The following is a 25,418-nucleotide window of genomic DNA, read 5'->3' as shown; positions in this document are numbered from 1 at the left end:
GTTGGGGATGAGATCTTTGCAATGGGCACTCAAGACCCAGTGGTCTCAGTCCTCCGGCAGGATGTCGGACTCTGTTCAGGTGCCGTCCTTGGTCGCCCAGGACCTTCTGTGGTGGGCCATCGAAGACAATCTGATGAAGGGGGCTCCATTTTGGCTACCTTGCCAGAGGTGACGATCGTGATGGACGCATCCCTCACGGGATGGGGAGCTCATGCCAACGAGTTGACAGTCAGCGGTCGTTGGTCGCCGTCGGACTCCAGACTCCATATCAATCTGTTGGAGCTGAGGGCCGTCAGGCTAGCCCTGAAGGCTTTTCTGCCGACTGTGCAAGGAAAGAATGTCCTGATCCTGACGGACAACACGGTGGCCATGCACTACCTCAACAAAAAGGGGGGGGGGGGACAGGGTCACATCCTCTGTGCAAGGAGGCGATGCAGCTCTGGTTCTGGGCAATCCAGCAGGAAGTTTCGATCTCTGCAGTTCATCTGGCCGGAGACGAAAATGAGACGGCGGACGCTCTGAGCAGGCAGAGCACGATCTCTCACGAGTGGGAGTTGGTTCAGGAGATTCTCCTGGAGATCTTCGCCCTTTGGGGGGCCCCTCAAGTGGATCTCTTCGCCTCCAGTGTCAAGGAGCCTTAGGATACGCGTTTGTGGTGTAGTGGTCATTCCCACTGCTGTACGCGTTTCCTCCAGTCCCCGTCATCCCGCAAGTACTGCGGAGGTTCGGTTCCCGGATGATCCTCATTGCTCTTGGGTGGGCCAGGAGGAAGTGGTACCCGGACCCTCTCGACTTGTCCATCTGCCCTCAACGTTGTGTTCCCTACCAAGACGATCTGCTCTCACGGGAGGGGGGTCAGGTTCTCCATCCAGAGGTCAGATCCCTCAACCTTCAAGATTGAGGTATAAGGATTGGGACCTCCCTGAAGACGTGATGGGAGGTGTTGCACTCGGCCAGACGGCCCGCAACAAAATCCCTGTACCGTTGCCGTAAGTTCTGCGACTGGTGCAGGGTTAAGAATGTGGATCCTTTTGCATGTGACATTCCCATGGTTCTGTCTTTTTTGCTTTCTTTGGCCCACAGGGGCCTTCAAGTGGGTACTATTAAAGGTTACCTGGCGGCGCTGTCCATATTTAAGCGCTCGTCTGAAGAGTGTTCCTATTTTAAAATTCCTTTAATTTCTCAGTTTCTGAAAGGGCTCACTAATGGGTTCCCTCCGTCACCTTTCCAGGTGCCTGGTTGGGATTTGAACCTTGTTCTCAAGTTTCTGATGGGTGCTCCATTTGAGCCTTTGCATTCATGCCCTTTGAGACTGTTAACTCTTAAAACTGTATTTTTGGTTGCGGTCACTTCCGCTCGCAGAGTGAGTGAGTTACAGGCACTTTCAGTTAAGCCACCCTTCACTGTGTTTCATAAGGACAGGGTTGTCCTTGGAGTTCGTCCTTCCTTTCTTCCGAAGGTGGTGTCGGAATTTCATTTAGGCCAGAAAGTTGTTTTTCCGGCGTTTTATCCTCCTCCACATCCTGGTAAGGAAGAGGAGAGGCTCCATAGGCTTGATCCTAGGAGAGCGTTAAGTTTTCATATTTCACGCATCAGAATGGACGATCAACTCTTCATTGGTTACGCTGGAAAGCGTTTGGGACAAGCTGTGACGAAACAGACTTTGTCTTGCTGGATTATTTTGGCTATCTCGGAGTGTTAACGCATGGCGGGTAAGGACCCACCGGTCGGCCTACGGGACCATTCTACCAGGGGTATGGCTGCCTCTACTGCCCTACAGAGGGGTGTTCCTATTGGGAACATCTGTGATGCAGCCACCTGGGCTTCGGTACATACTTTTGTACAACACTACTTCCTCGATTCCATCTGGGGGCAGGATCTGGCCTTTGGCAAGGCGGTCCTTTACTCCGCAATTTGATTGGGCATTCTAAATTTCTGTTTTCTAAATTCTTTTCCCTCCTCCTTGCATTGGTACTGCTTTGGGAGTCTGTCATAGATATGGAATACGTCGGAGGACCCAATTCCCTCGAAGAACAAGTTACTCTCTTATCTGGTAACGTTCTTTCGATGGGATGGTCCGACGACGTATTCCATATCGCTCCCTCTCTGCCTTCCCCGCTACAGAATTTCTTATGCGATTGCAGCTTACGGTTTCGCAAGGCTTTGTGTGGTCAGAATGGCAAAATACTGGTGCCACACGTTCTGGGGAAAAAACTACAACTGAGGCTACGGGTGTCGTGCGTCTTACTTGTAACATCCAGTGACGTCGGCTGTCGGAGGAGGTCCTCAAGGGCGAGGTATCGACGTCATTGACGCAGACGCCGAAAGATTTTCCGAAGCAGCACAGCTGTGGTGATTACTGTCATAGATATGGAATACGTCGTCGGACCATCCCATCGAAAGAAGGTTACCAGGTAAGAGAGTAACTTGTTCTTCTAGTGCCCTGTCAGGTAAACAATTTCTAGGGGAACTAATTCAAACAGAAGACGGCTTACACCTCACCTCCAATGAGAGGATACAAAACCTGCTGTTTCAAATCCCTCAATACACAGTTGGTCATCAGGTAACCGTGCGAATGGCCATGCACCGTCTGGGAATGATGGCTTCCTGCATTTACTTTGTGCCACGCGCCTGGTTGTGCATTTGTCCAATGTAAGAACGGCTAATGAAACAATGGTCCTAAGCAGTGTCACCAAGTCGATCTAGTGGTGGTTTCGCATCCTCTTGTTCTATCTCTGCAGTGGTGAAAAAAGGAAAACTTTTTTTAAAGGACAAGCCGTTCAACACCCCAGCAATCAGGGCCACTGTCACTACAGTCTAATCGTTATCAGAGTGGGAAGCTCATTTTCTCTAAGACAATGCGCATGGGGTGTGGACACGAGCGTTCACCAAGAAACACATCAATCTTCTAGAACTGATGGCAGTCTTCAAAGTTCTATAAGCATTCAAACAGCTAGTAGAGAAGACAGTGCTCATACTAAGACAGCACAGCCATTTTTTTCAGAAACAAGCAGGGAGGAACACACTCTCCAGGGCTGTCAAAACTAGCCCAGAACATTTGGCTTTTGACACTAAAAAACGTTTCTCCTGGCACAACATGTTCCAGTGGAATACATTTGCCTAGCATACGTACTAAGCTGAAGTCCAGAACTGTCATCGGAACACAAATGGCAGTTGAATGCAGATGTTCTACTCAACGTCTTCACAAACTAGGGGGTTTCTAGACTTGGACCTCTTTGCTACACAATGCCAGGACTATGCATCCAGGTTTCGTCAGACAAAATCCAAGGGGGGGAACGCTCTGTTAATGAACTGGCCAGGGAAATCTGTGTACGCTTTTCCCCCAACTCCACTTCTCAACAGGTTAGTCCACAAACTAAATTGGGAACAAGTATCCTTGATCCTGATAGCTCCTATGTGGGCATGATGAACCTGGTTTTCACACCTACTGAAGATGTCCTTGTCCTCCAGTAAAACTACTGTGCCGAAACGACCTGTCACAGTACCAAGGAACAACTTTCCACCTATGCCCTTAGACGATGAACTTAGCAGCTTGGCTCCGGAGATCAGAGAGTTTCATCATCTAAACCTAAACCAAAGGTGTATGGACAGTCTAAATTAAACGCGCAAGCCAAATATAAGACACAACTATTTTAACAAATGGAACTTTCTTATTCTGTAAAGCGTCTACCATCAATCAAATTTACTGTTCACCTTCACGTATAGTACACTATTTAGAATGTTACACTCAGGCTTAGTTTTCAATTCCTTATGAGTGCACGAAGCTGCTCTCTCAGCCTACACCACATCACAAAGTAAAGTTTCATGGTGAAAGGTGCCTGTGGTGAAAGCATTCATGAAGGTTTAAAAAGTTACACCCACCAGTTTCAAATCCAACTCCCGGCTGCGATTTGAATATTGTGATTACAAAGCTAATAGGGACCCCCTTCGAGCCAATGCTCAAAGACAGTCTTAAACATCTAACATAGAAAACTGCTTTCCTTGTCGCTATAACATCAATAAGGAGAGTTAGTGAATTTGAAACACTTTCAGTGCAAGATACTTTTGTCATTATTCACAAGGACAAGGTGGTACTGCGCACACATCCTTTATCTTCTCCCAAATTCATCACCAAGTTCTATGTAAATCAATCCATAGAACTTGCTGCTTTTTCCCAAATCCCAATAAATGCAGCAGTGAAAAGCCTACATGACCTAGATATCAGAAGGGCTGTCTTGTATTACCTGACTAAACCATTCAGAAAAACAGTTCTTTTGTATCGAACTGCAGGGATAGAGTGTGATCGTATATGTAAATTGGCTATCTCAAAATGGATTGCAGATGCATCCAACTTGTTTTTTCTCCTGCTAAGAGAAAGTTACCCTTCAAGCCCAGAGCACACTCAACTCTGGACACAGAGGCTACTCTAGCTTTCATCGCAAATGTGCTCTTAGATGCCATTTGCAAAGCTGCCACTTGGAGTTCAGTTCATACCTTAACATAACACTAGTGTTTAGATACACATTCTAAAGGTGACACACATGTGGCTCAAGCAGTGTTAAAATATCTTTTTGCCACTCTACCTTGAAACAACCCACCACTCTCTCCGAGTACTGCTCGCTAATCTATGCAAAGTATGTGATTCTAAGCAGATCCACAAGCCTCAGAAGGCAGACTTTAATTACCGTAATTATATTGCTGATGCTTGTATCTGCTTAGATCCACATGCGCCCACCCCTTCCTCCCCTCTTGAAGTTGAAGGTTCTGGGCAAATCATAGATGTTTCACACCTCATCACAACGTACCTATTCTCCACGCATACATGTCATACTCACTCATGTCAGAAACTAACAATCTGAGGGACATTGACGCGTGAGGGATCATGGGTACAGTAGACGTCATGCTAGGGGGGTAATATTACAAGCACGCCCAGTCGATGTCCCTTTTTGAACTTCAAAAACAACATATGCCATAATCTGCGCCATATAGTTGTATGTATATGTATGTATAAGGCTCTACCCATCTCCATAGTCCAACCATTTGCATATGTTCAGCACTGCATAGACCCATTGAAAAAACAGGGTGATTATGGAGGACATCAGAAAAGTGTCTTCAATTGACACTCCCGTCCCGTGCATGTGTATAAACTGAGCGGTCAGTATTTAAAGGGAATTTAGCAAGAGTTCAAATGATTCATTCAAGTGTTCATCAAAAAAGCATTCCTGAGTTAACGATGTTTAAGCAAAAATTAAATAAGCTTTTTAATTATACAGTAGTATGTGTACTATTTTAAATGTCGTAGTATAGTTAGCTCAACGATTTTCGGGAATTGCAAATCTCCTTATAGTTCAGTAAATTGCATTAATCATTTTCATCGTTTCAAGCTTCATCAAAATCTGCAATGTAAAGGAAAAAAGTCTAGATGTCAGTATTGTGTATTACATAGTGTTTAGTCAGTCTAAAAGATCATGTGAATGTAATTTTTATTATTGTTGTTTGCTCATAGTCACCTGTCACTTGCGCTTGCTTAGTTGTCAAATTCAATCAATGGGTTGCCTGGCATCTTAGTGTCAGTATATTCTTCCGAACAATAGTTTGAACACTAGGGTGAAAGTAGAAAGATTACTGTGTAAGAACGTATGACTAGTGGATTTCTCATATTTTCTTATAGTATAACATTGCGTTATCTTTAAAGTAGTGCATGGACGATGGTAACAGGGTAGATGTCCCACAGGAGGAATTATGAAGTATTCAGGTCCATAGTGTGTAATGGCCTGTGGGGAATCAAGTAGTCACCTAATCAGTGTCACATATGTGCAGATTAAATAAAATCTAAATGTCCACGAGGTATTAAAAGGCTTACCTATGTATCGTCGTGAGGCTTATGAACACTAATGTGCCGTCCGAAAGTATTGCATAATGCAACTGATTTCCTAAGAAGCCTTTTTATAATTCTACGTGACTCTTCGATTTTCAGTGACATTTAACCCGTAACCATCTTTAAACAAGAATATCGATTTCGCTGTGGCGATGCATGCCTTTTGGGGTCCTTCAGGCAATCCAATAGACACCCTCAAAACGTGTAGCAACCTAACATTATGGTAACCTAGTTACAACTCTCGGCATTAGTTACCTTCAACGGAGAGCACCCACACTACTGGCCTGCCATCCTAAGAAGACCGCTTAGTAAGTTATTCCTACTACGAATATTTAGAACAACCATGGACTTCAGTGAATTTTTGCTAATACAGCATGCTATCCTTTTGATAGCACGCCGTCGAGTCTGATCCGTGTCACGGAACGCTAAGATTTCCAGTATAACTCTGCCATCGGAGTAGCCCGCTCATGACTATTCAACACTGAGAAGCCTCTTCCAGTTTTGCACTTAGACAACTTTTTCGTGTAGATTGTGTTATACTTGCACGACATCCCATTTTTCAATAGAATGACTGCAAACCAATACTTTTGTACGGTACATTAATGTTCATAAGCTTCACACTGATACATAGGTAAGCCTTTTAATTCCTCGTCTACATTTATATTGTTTTTATTCTGCACATATGTGACACTGATTGATTAGGTGACTACTTGATTCCCCACAGGCAGTTACACACTGTATGGACCTGAATACTTCGTAATTAGTATTTTTGCATTTTATTCTTTTTATAGCACCTTTTTACAAAGCGCTTTACATAAGAGATCAACAGTACATAAGAACAGTGGAGCAAAACATGGATCGGGTACAGGGGGTAACAATCGGGGTACTGAAGCAGGTGAATTTTTAAAGAGGAGCAAAACGGAGTAAGAAGTAATAAAGCGAAGAGGGACGGAGGGAGCAAGTTCCAGTGAAGAGGGGCGATGAGCTGAAAGGAGCAAAAGTGGGATTGAGCGCAGGGACGACGGGGAACGGTCGGTATAAAGAGATCCGAGGAGCAGAGAGAACGAGAGGGAGAGTAGAATGAAAAGAGGGATGCAAGATAGTCAGGGGCCATTCCGTATAGAGATTTGAACACTAGGCAAAGAAAGTTGTATTTAAGTTGAGAGTGGAAAGACAACCAACCAAGTGAGACAAGAGAAGAATAGATCGACCCACGGTAAGAAAGAACAAAAAGTCAGCGAATGGCTGAATGATAGATTTAAGAGGAGCAAGGCCCGAGTGAGGAAGACCAAAGTAGGTGACAGAACAGTAGAAAAGTCGAGAGAAGATTAAAGATGAGATGAGTAGTTTTGAGGCGTGGAAAGTAAGGAAAGGATAGACTTTGTGAATGTTGTAGAGATGGAATCGACAGGTGCGGGATGTGAGCGATATGGTGGGCAAAGGAAAGGTTAGAGTCAAAGTAGAGGCCGAGATAGCGGCCTGTAGGGGAGATGGATATGCTGGAAGGGGGAAAGGAGATGGATGGGGGAGGAGACTGTGGTGGGAGAGGTGTTTGCGGGAAAGAATAAGACTTCGGTCTTACCGGCATTCAAAGTGAGAAAGTGGGAGGTTATCCAGGATTTGATAGCAGACAGGCAAGTTGAGAGAGTAAAGTGAATGTCAAGCGTGAAAGAGGAGAATGAAAGAAAGAGCTGAGTGTCATCAGCATAGAAGCAGTGAGATAGTCTAAAAGAGGAGATTATGGGGGCGAGGAAAGGGGTATATAAGGAGAATAGGAAGGGACCAAGTACTGATCCTTGAGGAACACCGTGATTGAGGGGGAAGAGGTGTTGCCACCCCAGGAGACAGCGAAAGTGCATTTGGCTAGGTAAGAGGAAAACCACGATAGAACAGAGACACAAAAGCCAAAGGAGGAGAGAGAATTGAGAAGCAGAGTGATCGAAGGTGTCAAAAGCAGCAGATAAGTCGAGAATAATAAGGACGGAGGATTGCTTAGAATAACGAGCTGTGAGAAGAGAGTGGGAGGAAGAAGAGATGGACCAGAGATAAATGAGGAGATTTGAGAATAAACAAGACGCTCAAGGAGTTTAGATGGAAAGGGTAAGAGAAATAGGACGAAAGTTTGAGACAAGAAGGGCGTTGGCAGTGTTTTTTTGTTTAAGATGGGAATGATGATGGCATGTTTGAAAGCAGAGGGGAAGGTAGAAGTGCAAAGACAGATATTGAGGAAAGAGGCAAGAAACGGTACCAGCAACGGGTAGATTTTAGGGATGAGCGAGGAAGGAATGGGGTCAGTGGGGGCAGTGGTCGGTGTGAGCTTTGGCTAAGAGGAGAACCACCTCGGAGTCAGAGACAGGGGTGAAGTTAGAGATGGTGTTGGATGGTGAAAGAGAGGGGTTATAAGTGGGTGATGGTAGAATTTCCTGGCGTAGAGAGAGAACTTTAGAAGACGAGAAGTTTGTGAGGTCAGATGCTGATAAGGGTGAGTTAATGGAAGGATCAGGTGAAGGAGGTGAAAGAAGCTGGGTTAGTGTTTGAAAGAGACATTGGGCGTGAGTATATTGAGTATGGAGGAGGTCAGAGAAATAAGTGCTCATAAATCCTCCTGTAGCACTTCTGCCGTTTTACCATCGTCCAGGTACTACTTTAAAGATAACGCAATGTTATACTATAAGAAAATATGAGAAATTCCATCCACTAATTATACGTTCTTAAATGGTAATCTTTCAACTTTCACCCTAGTGTTCAAACTATTGTTCAGAAGATTATACTGACACTAAGTTGCCAGGCAACCCATTGATTGAATTTGAGAACGAAGCATGCGCAAGTGACAGGTGTGACTATGAGCGAACAACAATAATAGAAATGACATTCACATGATCTTTTAAACTGTCACTAAACACTCTGTGAAACACAATCCTGATATCTAGCCTTTTTTCATTTACCTTGTATATTTTGATGACGCTTGAAACCATAAAAATGATGAATGCAAATTATTGAACTGTATCTTGGTCCTGAAGAAGTGATTTGTAATTCCTGAAACGCGTTGAGCTAACTGTACTATTACATATTTAAAATAGCACACAAACTACTGTATAATTAAAAAGCTTACTTAATTTTTGTTTAAACATTGTGAACTCATGAATGTTTTTTGATGAAGACGTGAATGAATCATTTGAACTCTTTCTAAATTCCCTTTAAATACTGACTGACCCCATAGATTATGCGAGTGCAGGGGACGGAAGAGGTTTCTTTTCTGACGTTCTTCTTAACGACTTGTGTCAGTCATTCTTTTCTCTTCTGCTCCCTTTAATCATCTAAATATTGGCTTACCAAGCTTTTAAACTATTTTCACAGAAATCTATTTTTGAACAAGGTGGGCGCATAGCCCTGTATACTTTCTTCTGTAGATTATGGCGGACAGTCAGCAGAAAATGTCTTACCTCAGTGTGGCGCTGTAGTGAAATGAAAGGACAAAATCAAAACAGCATGTGGAATGGTACAAATGTCTCCTGTCACGGGTGTGGGGGTGGTCATCGACCCCTTCCTCCTGTTGCTGGTGTGGTTAGGGCTTATTTTATGGACAGATACTTACCTTTAACTTTACCTGCTTGGAGTTTTTAAAGGTCTAATAAATGTTTTTTTTACTTCTGTGTAGCTTGATTTGAGTGGCACACTGTACTTTTACACCACCCCATAGCTCCTGAGGTCTGATTTACTGCTCAGCTTATCAGCCTTGATGTTTTGGCTAAACTGAAGTGTCAAGTACCATGTCCATCAAGTAGGGTGGCCTCTCGGGACACTTTCACAGGGCTGATTCTGAAAATCCATTTTAACAGCTTGACAGACATTTGTTTCGTCAGGAACTGTCTAGAAAAGGGAAGCATTTGTGGGTCTGTTTCACGGTTCAATATCTCACCTGTTACAAATGTCCACCTTCATCCTTTAGGTTTTACAATGCAGGTTTATCAAGCAGACTTATTCTGAAGTAAGTGTGGTCGGGCACATTAGATGGAGGGCAAGGAGCATGTATGTATTTTTCACTGACTGTTGATATTACTACATGAAGTTTTGGACAGATTTCTGTGCATGCTCAGTCTGTATTTTAAAATGGTTTATTTTGCAGTTGCACAATGCTCAACCCGAACAATATGAATCTCCTGATAAAGATTTCATGATTGTGGCTCTCGACCTGCTCAGTGGCCTAGCTGAAGGGCTTGGAGGCAACATCGAACAACTCGTAGCTCGCAGCAACATTTTAACATTAATGTACCAGTGCATGCAGGTGAGTACTGCTAATGAGAAAAAGCAACATGACATTGAATTGAAAATCAAAAGTTACATATATTCCTTTCTTTGTAGGACAAAATGCCAGAGGTGCGGCAGAGTTCCTTTGCCTTGCTAGGGGACCTCACAAAAGCATGCTTTCAGCATGTGAAGCCTTGTATTGGTATGTACATGCTTTATATCTTACTGTAGAAGTTGTTTCTGTAATCAAATGAAAAAAGTCAGATTTCTAAATAAAGTAAACATGTTTAAAGTTCAATACTCTCATCCTATCGAATAGCCATTTGCAAGTCTTGTGCTCATGTCGCTCCACCATAGGTTTTCGAATAATCTTGATATTTTTCATGCGTCATCTTAATTTTTCATTATGTTGACATGGGAAGCCTGTGCCGCCTCTTTCGTAAGAAATATTTACACCTCCACCCTATCAATTTTTATTGGTGATTCCTTGCATATCATATGTTGCTATGATTGTCACAAAGTTCACATTTAAAGGGATGGTCTAGTAAAAATTTTTATTTAAAAAATAGATAGGCCACATAAAAAAAAATATACTAGCATCCTCCGTTTTAAAACTTCCTATGTAAAATTTTGAGCTATTCAAGCTCAAAATTCGAAAAAGCAAGCACAGGGGCGCCGCCATTTTGTGAAATGGAGGCCCTCCTGTGCTGGCTTTTGCTTTTGTGGCACTAATGAAGGAAAAGCCAGCTAGCTGTAGTAAACAAAGTCTACCGCTGGGTGGCTTTCCCTTTATTAGTGCCGGGACTCGGAGGACGCGGACCGGAGACCAGAGCAGGAAAGCTGCAGCTGAATCTCGGTAAGTGCCATTTATTTTTTTTTAAAAAAATAAGCACTAGCTGCGGTTTTTTTTCTAAGTTTTCCGGGCTGGAGGAGCCCGGAAAACTTAGAAATAAAACCGCAGCTTTAAAAACGTTGTATTTATGTTTGCGGTCGCTTTTGAAGCGACCGCAAACATAAATACAACGTTATTGTGTTGGAAAACGCTGTGGTTTTAAAACCGCAGCGTTTTCCAACACAACCGCGTGTGTTTCTGCCTGCTGTGGCTATCACTTTGGGTCTCCAGTGCTCCCAGGGGAGCACCGGAGACCCAAAGTGAAAGCCACAGCAGGCAGAAACACACGCGGTTATGTTTACATGCCGCGTAGTGTTTCTACCTGCAGCTGATTTCCCATTTGGGGCTCTCGGGCTCCCCGTGGGGAGCCCGAGAGCCCCAAATGGGAAATGCTAAATGCTGCGTTGTCTGCCTAAATCTGCTTTCCCATTTGGGGCTCTCGGGCTCCCCGTGGGGAAAGCAGATTCAGGCAGACACAACGCGGCATTGCGGAAAACAACCGCGTTGTGTCTGCCTGAATCTGCTTTCCCACGGGGAGCCCGAGAGCCCCAAATGGGAAATCAACTGCAGTTAGAAACACTACGCGGCATGTAAACATAACCGCGTGTGTTTCTGCCTGCTCTGGCTTTCACTTTGGGTCTCCGGTGCTCCCCAAAGTGATAGCCACAGCAGGCAGAAACACACGCGGTTGTGTTGGAAAACGCTGCGGTTTTAAAACCGCAGCGTTTTCCAACACAATAACGTTGTATTTATGTTTGCAGTCGCTTCAAAAGCGACCGCAAACATAAATACAACGTTTTTAAAGCTGCGGTTTTATTTCTAAGTTTTCCGGGCTCCTCCAGCCCGGAAAACTTAGAAAAAAAACCTCAGCTAGTGCTTATTTTTTAAAAACAAAATAAATAGCACTTACCGAGATTCAGCTGCAGCTTTCCTGCTCTGGTCTCCAGTCCGCGTCCTCCGAGTCCCGGCACTAATGAAGGGAAAGCCACCCAGCGGTAGACTTTGTTTACTAAAGCTGGCTGGCTTTTCCTTCATTAGTGCCGCAAAAGCAAAAGCCAGCACAGGAGGGCCTCCATTTCACAAAATGGCGGCGCCCCTGTGCTTGCTTTTTCGAATTTTGAGCTTGAATAGCTCAAAATTTTACATAGGAAGTTTTAAAACGGAGGATGCTAGTATATTTTTTTTTATGTGGCCTATCTATTTTTTAAATAAAAATTTTTACTAGACCATCCCTTTAATGTTGTGCTTTCTACCATATTTCCATTAGCTATAACACACTTTGGAGCCAATTATCTAACAATCAGTACTTGAGTTTGCAGTTTGCTGTTGCAGTAACAATGCAATTTGTATTTAATTGTTTATAAATGAACCATCTCAACAGTTAGAATATGATGTACAGAGGTTACCTCAATCTGCATGGGAATTTTGGTGGCTAGATCATGCATAACGCAATAGTTGGGATATGGTGTTGAATGAGATTTTAAAACAATTGCAGCCGCCACCTCAAATGTTAACAAGGAAATTATTTTGATGTGAGAAGTTCAGCAGATTTGGCCTGGACATTGTTGGGTTTCAAAAGGACTCTTACGTTCTAACAAAGTGGTGTTTGAGGGAAGTCCTTCAGCTGATTGGTAGAACTGTGTGAGTTTCTGAGAATGAGGTGCATGAAAGGGTTGATTAGTTAGTCTTACAAGACAAATTAACAGCATCCTAGTATGAGCTCATTCCGAATCTACTAACCTGCCCCACCCTTCAAATGCACTCCTTAAATGCGCACCAGGTGATCTACCCCACTAGGTTAAAAGGTACTTTACTGGGCCTTCAGGTGCAGAATTCCCACCTAATCTAGAACAATAGCTGTCTTTGCCTCCAGCGATTGGCCCCCCATATATGTCACTGTCCATGAGGCATCACCGGACTAATCTCTTCTGGGTAAAACATGGCAGGCTGGTATCTTTCCAGTTACAGCCTCTTCAGGCGAGGGGTGTAGATCTCTGCACCCATGACACATCTGCTGTAGATGAACAGTCATTTGTGAGTTCTGATTTAGACCAGTAGATCCGTTGGCTTCAAGTTTGTGGCCTTGCCCTAGTCACCAGGGTCTGGCTAAAAGTCAAGAGTCTGCACTTTAAACGCATATGTACAGTCCGACTGGTGCCAATATAAAAGGGGGTGCCCTAACGAAAGTCTAAGATTTAAGGAAAAATAATAAACATTAGGAGCACAAAAGGGACTCCCTGCAACATGTTTTCCTTCCTGCTTTTCCTTTATCAAGGAAGTTCCTCCTGGTACAGCCCCCTTGCTATTCATAATCTCTTCCATCCCCATATTCAGTGTATAGTTTTATTTATTACATTTTTCTATTGCTCTTCCACAGGTGAGTTAACTGATGGGGAAGGACATGCCATGCAATGTTTCATTTCATGAACATGTATGGCATCTCCCAAATACTTAAGAAAAAGCACTGGACCTAGCTATATATGAGGCTAGAGGCAATACTTCAACAGCTACAAATACTACAATACTTCTTGTCAGTAGAAAAATATATGTTTTATTTTTATATTACCTCCTAATTCAAAAACTTGAATCAAAAAACATATTTCCACAACATATCTTGAAAAACACCAGTGTATCATCTTTCATACAACCATTCATACACAACAACAAATATATTCTATTAATGAAAACATACAAAAATGTGTGACCTCTATTCTCACACTAGAACATAAACAACGCTCCTCACTAAATCACTGTTTTTTTTTATAACAAAATGTATAATCAGATGTTCAAAGAGTGGATCTTACTTCCTCTCTCTTGGATCTACATATGTTTCGGTCGAGCATGGACCATCCTAGGTCCTCTTAGTACTTTGACCTTCTTCAGGATCTAGGAGCCTCTCTTCAAGGTTCCACATACAACAGGACAAACGGTGTCTTCTGTAGATCGGTTCTCTAACCAAGAAAACATGTCCGGGGTAGTATTGATGCTCGGATTCAATCCTTCAGGTCACGGAAATCATTAGCCTGCACATATATCTTCACTGATCTTGAGTGGATGGATCTTCTATATAGTTGCTTCAACGTCTATAGCTTCCCTTGCTGTCACCCCTATCCAGTTGGAGTGCAGATGGCGGAGGGGGCCTCCCATATGCACTGCCCAGATCTTTATTTGTGCTTATTTGCACAGGATGCAGAATTGTAACATCTCCATCTGGGACGCCAACAAAACTCCTCGCCTTCTCGTTTCCTAAAGTGCAGGCTACCCCAAGCTATCCCAAATACTGCAATGCAAGGGAAAATAGGCGATTATTGAAGCGTGTGACAATAGTGGCTGTAGGTCTTGTTTAGTTGGACACCCTTACATTAGTCAAACTACTATAGGGATTACTTTTTGTTATAAATAAGAGAAAGCTCCTGGATCTCTGCAGAAGCTAGAGTGTGAAGATTCTCTCGTCTGCAGCTCTCTTAGAGGCCCCTGCCACACCTTAAAGGCATGTAAATCTACCTGTCCCTTCACAGCTTGGGAGCCATTGCAGGCCATACGGCCTCCTAAGTGGTCCAGCTGGTCATGCGCCATTTACATACTACCTGTCCCTACGCATCCAAGCCAAAGGCAGCTAAGCCATGGGATAGGTTTGTTTGATCCTTTTGAGGCCTGGTAGTTCCTAAAGCCTCCCTTTTTGACCAGTTCCTACTTCATCCGCCTGATCTGCATCCTACTGCATTGTAAGTATCTAACTTCAATGCCTATGCACGGTCTACTTGGTCTTCTCTCATGGCACTTTAAGTTCTAACCTACATATCATTATTGCGCCACGTTCTTAGATTGCATTCGGTTGCTGGTTGTCCCTGTGATTTTAAAATTACATTTCGTATCTTTTGGTCACCTAAGGCCTTTGATTTAAAATTGTACTTCGGAATAGAGAGAAAATGGAAGACCAGAAGAACACAAAGGTCAAAGCATGGTAATAAAAGATCTGTGTGTGTAAACCACACAGATGAGGCCTAATCAACTCGAAAGGGTGCTAAAGGTCTACTAGAGAAAATCCATTTTTCACAAAAACTAAACATTTGCGGTAGAAGGAACAACCAATGTCGGCACAAAGAAAGGTCTGAAGAATTGAAATGGCGGTCCGGTCACCATGGCAAAATACCTGAACAAGAGAAATATCGAGCAACAAGGCAGTCTGGAAAGAAAATATCAAAGTGTGAAAGTCTCTGCTGTCCCAGCCTGCCTTGACCCCCGCCCATGTCTTCAGATACCCACCTCGCTCCAGCCCTGTGGGCCTGCTTCCATGATGGTCCATGCCAGGAGATGGTGTGGAAGGCAGCAGCGATACAGGGAAGCCGGCAGATCAGTGTCTGCAGGTCAAAAGGTGCTGTGCAAATGGGCAAGAGCTTCCCCATTCTGCCTTGATGCTCACCCATTGTCCTCAGGACTCGTGCCTAGCGTCTGCAGACTGGCTGCCATGATGATACTGGAAAGGAAGGGGTGGAGCAGGCAGCTGCAACATCGCAAAGTATTTCTCTTCTCTGCCACACTACTTCTCCTGCAGTGTATCCTTCCATCTCCCTACCTTCTATCCTGTCCATCAGCCTCCCGCCCTCCTACAGGTGCCCCTCTCTCATCTTACTCCTCATGTTCCTCTTTGTTGTCTCTGCGCTTCACCCAACCACAGGATTTCCAGTCTCATCAACTCTCAAATTGTATCAATCCCTTTCAACCCCGATACTCCCTTCCTACATCCTCTCCCACTACTATTACGCTCTGGCCCTGCAATGCCCAATGTTTGTTTAAAAAAAAAACCTGAATCACTGCACTGATAATTTTGATTCTCATGTCCCTCCCAACCTCCCCCACCATCCCCAGCAGTGTTAAGATGGGTTTTCGAAACCAACCCTGGGGGAACATTCTGAGTGATGCAAGGGTGCAGAAGTGAGAGTGTGACACTATGGTGGCATGCTTGTTGGCATGCTTTATAAAAGTAAAGAAAAAAGAAAACCTATCTTTCCCTATGTCTACAAGGGGTTGCTCTACCTCAAAAAGACTAAGGAATCTGTCAGGATGTCCAATAAAGTAAAATGTCTGCCATCTTGTGTCCAAACCAATTTCCGTCCCTTATATTCTAGATTAACTACGCAAAAACTGGGTGTCATCTTAATCCAGAAAAAGGCTTCTCTCGTTCTGTGGGCCAATTCAATGTTCAGTTCTTGATGAGGAACTACAATGAGTTGTTCTCCTATTTAACTTAAAAGTTATTGCAGTTGGATGTTCCTACAAACGTATACAAATATTCAAAAACACGATGGATGGGGATTTGTCTTCCCCTTTTCTTTTGCAGTCTGTTATTTCACAAAATACACAGTTCCCAAGTAGTGTGGGGGCTGTGTGGGAGTCTCTTTCTCTGGTTCACAAATGTAACATCAAGTCTAGTTCACTAACTTGCCCGTCTTGACTGTAGATCTGAATTCAAGAAAGTGTCTCTTCTTTTAGCAATGGGTCCGGACACGGAATCTTCACTTCACACCCCTTTCTCTTGTGTGGGTCCCAGACCACTGTGCTGTCTCGGGATCTCCCTGACTTGCTGTAGGCCCCAACCCCTTGGTTGCATGCTTCCTCTGACTGATATGGGTCCTTGACCCCTGTGTGCTGTTCTTGCAGGACTTCCCCAACTTCATATACGTCCTAGACCCTGGTGTAGTTCTCTTGCGGGGCTTCGCCGACTTCATATGGGTCCCAGACCCTTCTCTATTGTTTATAGCATGTTGTACACAAGCCTGTTTCATGAGCCTGCCAGGCACTGTTTCTCATGTCTTTCTTGACTCTTCAAGTACTGGTAAGAGGGAGAAAGGGTTTCTTCAACTTTACCCAACTGCCTCCTTCGGTCTCCTTTGCCTCTACCAACCGGTATGGGTAACCCAAGTACCTTTTTGTGGTTTTACTGGCTTGCTCGGGCAGCTTTGTGGACCTGCTACTTCCTGCTATGGGCTTCCACACGCCTTCACTGCATGGTCAGACTCCTGATCTCTCGCGGGTCTCCGCAGGGAACACTGCGTGTGTTAGGCAAGGCTCTGTCAGCCTTTCCTGTTCTCCACAGGGAGCATCCAGCTGGCTCTCGGTTCCTCCAGGGAGGATCTGACAAACTGCACAGTCATCCTTCCCTTTTTGTCTTTGGCCCTAAAACTAGTTGACTGTACCACATATGTTGATTGCGCGGTAGGCGTTTGCCTCCTTGTCTGTTATTCTTCGTGTCCGTGGTTGCATGAACTCCATCTGGGTAGCCCTCGCTCTTCCTCGTCCCAGTATGGACTTTTTGGATGGGGTCTTTTACCTTACATAAATACACAGTCATGTGGGGGACCACAGAGGACTGTGTGTGGTAAGCATATAAAGCGAACAGAAATGGAAGGAGTGCATACCGCATTCTCCCAAGATAGTTGTCACTGGGCCCAAATGGGTTTTCCCCTCCCCATGAGATCCACCCGCTGAGTTCCACCCCCCAGGGGAGCTATCTGGTAGTGGCCTCAACTCCCTGGCCTCATGGGAAAGGGGTCCCCCTATGGGAGCAGTGACAATACCCTGGGATTCATCGCAGTGATCACCCTATTATAGATAACGGGGAAGGGGACTTGCATCTAGCAACACTATCAAGGTAGGTAACTGATCAGTAAGGCCTAGACTCTTGAAGGTGTGGGGTGATGTATTGGTTCAATGAGACACACAGAGCACTTTAATAATTCAGGTTAGACTGCAAAGTATAAAAATAATTGTATTGATTAGGCATGAACACATGCTTTGGAATGGAAATAGGTAAGCCCTATTTCTCCAGCATGGGGTCTGGCATGGATTCACATGCTCATGAATATTCCCCGTCGTCAGGCTGGGAATCCTCGGTAAAGAAAAATCAGTATCAGTTTCGTTTCTGATCTGTCTTTCGTAGTAGTAACCAATCACTGATCTCTGCGTCATACTGACCACAGCCAATGACTGCCACCTCCCCAAGCCCCGCCTCTGGCAGTCATCTTCAGATTTTTACCGCACGTTCATGTGTTGGGATCCTCGTTCTATTGCTCTCGAGCTTTAGTGCTTTTTTTCGCTTTTTCATAGGAAAATTTTCCCTTTTTCGGTCAAAAGAGCCTCAAGCTCCACCGTTTCTTTATCGGATCAACGGGGACCCGTGTCGGATTCTTCTACGCCCCTCAAGGGTGAAGATTTCATCGAGCCACGCTTTTGGAGGACTCCAGAAGTTTCTCAGGCCCATCTCGCACATGGCCCACGAGAAGGGAAGCTCGACGCCCGGAAAGCTGTTCAGGGTCTGCCCTGGATGTCAGCTTCAAAATGTCTTTAAGGAGGATGAACACTCCCTTTGCCTCTACTGCCTGCATGAGGACAAGACGCACGTGGAGAAGGACTGTGCGTTTTGCGGCAATATGTCGGAGCGGACCATGAAGGACCGCCATCTGCGTCTCGCCAACTGGCTGGAAGTGAAGAGCCCGTCAGGCGAGAAAAAGAAGTCCGAGCGGTCTTCTAAGACCTTTGAGGGCGCCCCGGCGACAGGGGCCCAACAGAAGGCCAAGCACCGCGAGTCCGCTGGCACCGGGAGCGCCGAACGGTCCGGCTCTACGGGCATCAGGCAGGGCGCATCCTCCCCGGCGCCATCAACCACGAGCCAATGCTCTGGCTCGGGTAAGAGGAAGGCCGAGCACCCGGCGAAGCTCCTGGAGAGACCCTGGTCGAGCTCGAAAGCCCCATCGGAGGGGGGAGCGAGGCGGTGACCCTCCCCCCAAGGAGAAGGCGGTGAGCGCACCTAAGGTGGTGAAAGCCTTGATCCACCCGGCCAAGGCCTCTATCGAGACAGTCGCGGCGGCCCTGGCTCAGCCTGTGGAGGCTACACCAGTGGTGACGACCTCGGGGCCCAGAGTCTCCCTGCCACCGCGGAGGGAGTCCTCTTTCATGCCCATCGACAGGACCCCCGTGAAACCTCCAACGGAGAAGAAAAAGGGGGGGCCGGAGGTCATCGTGGATTCGGCCTCAACCTCTGAAGAGGAGCTGATCGAAGTCTTAAGCCACGCCGTTGGCGTGGAACAAGACCAACCCGTCGGGAGGGACCCCGACGTCGGAGACGAAGATAACGTCGAGGGTGCCGACGGGCTCCTGACCGCCCGTCGGAATCCCCTCAGCCAGTGCCGCAAGACAACTCGGTGGCCATTTTGTTGGCTATACAGTCCTTATGCTCAGAGATAAGGACGAGGTTGCCGTTACCACCAATGGAGGACCCGCTCCCGACGGGGGACCCGGAGCCAGGCCCTTCTGGGAGCCCTCCTCTTAAGAGGAGTCATCCTCCACCTCCTTTTCAACCTTCGCGCCCTGCTCAGCCCTCCTCCCCGTCCACGACCCGTGGGGATGATATGGGGACTGACACAGCCGCGACGGGTACAGACGACGAGGTTTACGACACCCCCTCCCCGGGCATCCCCGCCCGATGAGATTGGATCGTTTCACGCCATGATCGCCAGGGCATCCGAGCTTTTCCAGCTCTGCCCGGAAGAGAAGGAAGGTTTCCTTTATCAACAGCGCGAGACCAGGAGGAAGACGGTCCTCGCTGTACCTCTACTGGACGATATCTGGGATGAGGGTCTCGCCCTCCTCAAGAACCCATCCACAACGCCTGCGAGAAGGGATCGGTACGAGAAGAAGTACCGGGTCCCGGACGCGGCCCCCTTGTGCCTTCGGGCACAGCCGACCCCGGACTCGGTCGTCTCCGCGGCGGCCAGGAAGAAAACGGGGGGGGGGGGCTCGGCCTCTACATCAACCTCCCTGCCGGACGGCGAGGGAAAGAAATTGGACACGATGGGACGCAGAGCCATCTCATCGGCAGCAACGACGATTAAGGCTGCCGACGCCTTGGCTACCGTAGCCCGCTACGACAGGGAGTTGTGGTACAAAATCGCCCCCCTGCTGGACTTCTTACCAGACGACAAGAGGGCAGAGGCCGTAGAGATCCTGCAGGAAGGAGAAGTGGCGTCGGACCACGCCATTACGATAGCGACGGACATCGCTGACACTGGATTTCGCCAGTTGGGCAACGGCGTGTGCCTTAGGCTGCGTGGATGGGTCAAGGCAACTGACTTCCATCAGGACGTGCAGACCAGAGTCTTGGACATGCCGTTCGACGGGAGCAACCTGTTTGGGAAAACAGTGGACGATTCCCTACAAGCCATCAAGACGGACACGGAGACGGCCCGGGCTCTTGGTGTTCTCCAGCAACGACGCCCGCCCTTTCGGAGCGGCGGAGGCAAGCAGGGTGCCTCCAAAGGTTCCGGCGGCGGATTTTCCACCTATCGTCAAGCGGCCCGTTCGTCGTCGCAGGAAGCCTACAGGGGACGAGGCAAGTCGGGTGGACCCCGCCGTCGTCGCCAAGGAGGACAAGGCGGCAAAGCCTCGTCGAAGCAGGACTGAACCGGCCGTGGGGTCGGGCCCCCACCGAAGCACCCCGGTGGGAGGCCGGCTGGCGAGCTTCGTCAGCGTGTGGGAGTCCATCTCCACCGACCGTTGGGTGCTGGACGCCCTGGCCCAGGGTCACGCGCTCGAGTTTCTAAAGAAGTGCCCGCGCATCCCCCCCGTGGCCAGGAAGGAACATCACGTCCCTCAACTTCTCTTGGAGGTAAAGGCGATGCTCAAGAAAGACGCCATCAAGCTTGTCCCAAAGAGGCTTCGGGGCTCCGGAGTTTACTCAAGATACTTCCTCTTGAAGAAGACTGGAGGATGGCGTCCCATCCTGGACCTACGACGACTGAACAAATTCATCAAGGCACAGAAGTTCTGGATGGTCACCCTCCAGCACGTTCTGGGTCAACTGGAGGAGGGCGATTTCCTGTCGTTGGTTTTGGAGGATGCCTACTTCCATATCCCCATCCTAAAGGGACACCGAAAGTTTCTCAGATTCGTGGTCCAAGGGCGTCACTACCAGTTCAGAGCCCTTCCCTTCGGATTGAGGTCGGCACCCAGGGTGTTCACCAAGTGCCTCGCACCGGTGGCGGCGTGGCTGCGCCTGGAGGGGATCCACGTCTACCCCTACCTGGACGACTGGCTCATCCGAGCAAAGACGAAGGAGCTCGCCGCGGAGCACACGGCAAGGACCGTCCAACTACTCACGGACCTGGGATTCTCCATAAACTACACCAAGTCCCACCTGGTGCCCGCGCAAGACGCACTGTTTCTGGGAGCGAAGCTCGACACGGTGTCACTTCTGGCCTCTCCGTCGGAGGAAAGGACGAGGGCCATCTTGGGCAAGGTGCAGCGGATGCTGGTTGCGGACGCGGCCAGGGTGAGGTCCATCAAGTCCCTCCTCGGAATGATGTCTTCTTGCATTTATCTCATCCGCCTGTGCAGGCTTCGGATGCGCCCGTTACAGGAGTTCCTGGACGCTCGCTTGATCCAGACGACGGGCAGCTTCGAGGACAGGATCACACTCGATGAGAGCTTCCGACGAGCGATCCGGTGGTGGGGCACCCGCGCGCATCTGACGGCGGGCATGGACTTCCAGACCCCGGGCCACCAGAAGACAGTGACCACGGATGCCTCCCTGGAAGGGTGGGGGAGCGCACACCGAAAACCTGCAAGCGAGGGGCCTTTGGCTGCCGGCGGAGAAGTCCCTCCATATCAACGTCCTGGAACTCCGTGCAGTGTTTTGGGCCCTCAGGTCTTTTCTTCCGTCCCTCAAGGGCAAGGTGGTGAGGGTCTTCACCGACAACACCACCACCATGTTCTACATCAGGTAGCAGGGCGGTACCAGATCCCCAGCCCTGTCCAAGGAGGCGCAGGATCTGTGGCATTGGGCCGTCACCCAAGGGATGTTTCTGATGCCGTTTCATCTGGCAGGAATAAAAAACACCATCGCCGACTCGCTCAGCAGAGAGCTGCTCTCGTGCCACGAGTGGGAACTACGACAGGATCTAGTGGACCGCCTCTTCCGACGGTGGGGCACACCCCAGATCGATCTGTTCGCGACGTCGACGAACTCCAAGTGCCGGATGTTCGCCAGCAGGTTTCCCCAGCCGAGGAGCATGGGCGATGCTTTCTCGTTCCCCTGGGAGGGCCTGTTCCTATATGTGTTCCCTCCATTGCCGCTGCTGATCCAGCTCATCAACCAGCTCAAGAGGTCACGGTGCAGGATGATCCTCGTCGCACCTGCGTGGCCGAGGCAGATATGGTTCCCGGACCTTCTGGACTTGACAGCGTCCCCGTCAATCAAACTGCCAGTGGACGCGGATCTTCTCTCCAGGGAAGGAGGCGCCATCCTCCATCACGACCCGAAGTCGCTGAACTTGCAGGCCTGGCTCCTGCAGCGTTAGAGTTTGGAGGTTATGACATACCGGCCGACTGCAGAGAGGTTCTTGCAAAGGCCAGGGTGTCCTCAACTCTTAAATGCTACGGACACAAATGGAAGAGGTTCTCTGTCTGGTGCCACGCACAGAAGATGAAACCTCTACGGATTACGGCTCCTCAAGTACTGCCGTACCTACTGACGCTGGCCAAGGCTGGACTGGCGCACGCTTCCATCAAGATTCATCTTGCTGCAATCTCCCGATACACCAGAACCACGGGACGGACGTCTTTGTGGTCTCATCGTCTGGTGAAAGAATTCATGAAGGGACTGTTCAGATTGTTCCCGCCGGTGAAGGACCCGGCCCCGGCGTGGGAGCTCAACGTGGTGCTGACCAAGCTCATGGGACCTCCGTTCGAGCCTCTGCACTCAGCTCCGTTGAAGTTCTTGTCGTGGAAAACGGCGTTTCTTGTGGCCATCACCTCCACACGACGGGTGGGAGAGATCCAGGCCCTTTCCTGCAAGCCCCCGTACTTGACTTTTCACAACACGAGGGTAGTGCTCAGGACGCACCCCTCCTTCATGCCCAAGGTGCCGTCGGACTTCCACCTCAACGAACCCTTGGTGTTGCCTGTTTTCTTCCCGTCGCCTTCGTCGCCGGCTGAAAGGACTTTGCACTCCCTGGATGTGGCTAGAGCGCTGAAGTTCTACGTGGACCGCACGAAGAGTTTTCGGAAGACGTCACAACTTTTTGTGAACTTTGGACCTGTCAATCAGGGGAAGGCTCTCTCGAAGGCTTCCATTTCCAGATGGCTCTCCGGCTGTATCATGTACTGTCATCGGTTGGCAAACCGACCGCTGCCTGGCCGTCCGAGAGCCCATTCCACCAGAGCGATCGCAGCTACCACGGCGTTCCTATCTGGTGTGCCCTTGCTGGACATCTGCAGGGCTGCTACGTGGAGGTCGACGCACACCTTCACGAAATTCTACTGCGTCGATCGGGAGGAGTCCAGGGTCGGCCAAGCAGTGCTGCGCAACCTGTTCGCCTAGGGTGAGCCTGGTGAGGAGGTAAGATTTGCTTAATGTTGAGTTTTGGATGTAATGCTTAATGTTGAGCCTTTGCCACCTCCCCTGGTTGTGCATGTGTGTACTGCTATGTATTCTTTTATTCATGAGCATGTGAATCCATGCCAGACCCCATGCTGGAGAAGGAACAAGTTACTTACCTGTAACTGTTGTTCTCCAGCATGGGTCTGGCATGGATTCACATGCAAACCCTCCCGCCTACCCCTCTGCGGCTCTTCACTTGGTCATACTGCCACTTCACGTGCTACCAAATCTGAAGATGGCTGCCAGAGGCGGGGCTTAGGGAGATGGCAGTCATTGGCTGTGGTCAGTATGACGCAGAGATCAGTGATTGGTTACTACTACGAAAGACGATCAGAAACGAAACTGATACTGATTTTTCTTTACCGAGGATTCCCAGCCTGACGGGGAATATTCATGAGCATGTAAATCCATGCCAGACCCATGCTGGAGAACAGTTACAGGTAAGTAACTTGTTCCTAACCAAGGATAACTGCCTCTCCATCGCTAGAGCAACCATAGGAGCCAAACTAGATTACTGTAATGCGCTCTTAGCCGGCACCTCTTAAAAAAAAAAAAAAAAAAACCTATCAAGGCTCCAAGCAACTCAAAATAATGCTCTTAGAGCAGCCCTCAGCATACCGAATAGAGATCACATCATTCAAGCTAGGAAAACGGCCCACTGGCTCCCGTCAAGGAACGCATCTCTTTCAAAATTCTTACTACCACGCACAAATGCATCAACCTCACTGCACCCTTATACCTTTCTGACACCCTATTTAGATCTCAATCCACCAGTCCGACCAGACTAAAATACTCCAATCAACTAACGATACCTTGCATCAATAGGACAATGGCAGGAGGCACAGGCTTCCATTCCTCGTACTCAAGCTCTGGAACTCTCTCCCCACTGACCTCAGAGCTGAAACGTCCCTCTCCTCCTTCCGCAAAAAACTCAAAACTAGTCTTTAACTAACCTTGCTCTCCTAGTTACCTGTACCTCTATGTATATATGTAACAAAAAAGAATCATATTGTCCCTCACGGACTTGAATTGTGTAACCTCACGGACTTGAATTGTATGTAACTAAGTATAAGCAACACTGTAAAAACGCCACGATGCCCTCGGTCTGCTGTGCGCTCAACAAATACGAGTAAATAAATAAATATATATATTTAAAAGATTATGGTGAGTAATGTTTCCCATATATACACACACGTATAATATTCAGTTAAAGCCACCTTAACTTTGATGTATTTAAAAAATTGGATACTATTTCAAGATTACTTTTACTTTGTACAGTGTTTTATTTCAATTTTAACATGTTAATCACTTAAAAAAAACACACAAATATACATCTATGTACATGTTTTCAAGCAAATGTTGAATTTTAAAACTTCATTAGTTTTCTCTACATATATACATTTTGTCACTTTTTTCCCATTTCCATGTATGAACATTCTTAAAATATTAGTAGTTCCTTGTTTTAAAGCACTTCTCATGTGATTTAGAAAAATTATACTTGTACACTTTACTTACAATAAAGCAATTGGGTATTTACATGTTTATTTTGAAACATCGTAAATAATTAGGGTTCAACGTGTTGATTTCTATTTATTCTCCAGCATTGGATCTTTCATGGATTCACATGCTTAGAATATTCCCCTTCGTCATCCCAGCCGGACGACAGGGAATATTCTAAGCATGTGAATCCATGAAAGATACCAACGCTGGAGAAATGGAGTTACAGGTAAGGAACTACTTCCTTCAACACATTTATTTTGTAAATATATATACAAATTATAATATCGTGAACATGTCTTTGATATATTTTGCCCAAACGGGAACATTCTAAGCAGTGTACTATTTGTAATTCAGATATCTTTTACCAACGTACTACAAAGGAAAGCTTCACAAGTAGTTATATGATGCGTGTGTAGCCATTTACAGTTTTAAACAATGAGTATGTACTATTCTAAAATGCTAAT

General features: G+C 47.0%; 1 protein-coding gene across 2 annotated transcripts in view; it reads left to right on the top strand.

Moving 5' to 3' along the window:
* Nucleotides 1–25,418, top strand: part of TNPO1 (transportin 1) — a 1,970,728-nt gene that overhangs the window by 1,319,535 nt on the left and 625,775 nt on the right. For both annotated transcript variants that reach the window (XR_011280658.1, XM_069627508.1), the window contains exons 16-17: nucleotides 10,005–10,163; nucleotides 10,241–10,328. Coding sequence is in view for 1 of the 2 variants with exons in the window: in XM_069627508.1 (XP_069483609.1) it covers nucleotides 10,005–10,163; nucleotides 10,241–10,328 (247 nt within the window). In the remaining variant the exon portion in view is untranslated. The remainder of the gene's footprint in view (nucleotides 1–10,004; nucleotides 10,164–10,240; nucleotides 10,329–25,418) is intronic.

This window comes from Ambystoma mexicanum, chromosome 6p, assembly GCF_040938575.1.
Source record: "Ambystoma mexicanum isolate Mex_15411 chromosome 6p, UKY_AmexF1_1, whole genome shotgun sequence".
Lineage (NCBI taxonomy): Eukaryota > Metazoa > Chordata > Amphibia > Caudata > Ambystomatidae > Ambystoma > Ambystoma mexicanum.
This window is presented reverse-complemented; position numbering and strand designations above follow the sequence as displayed.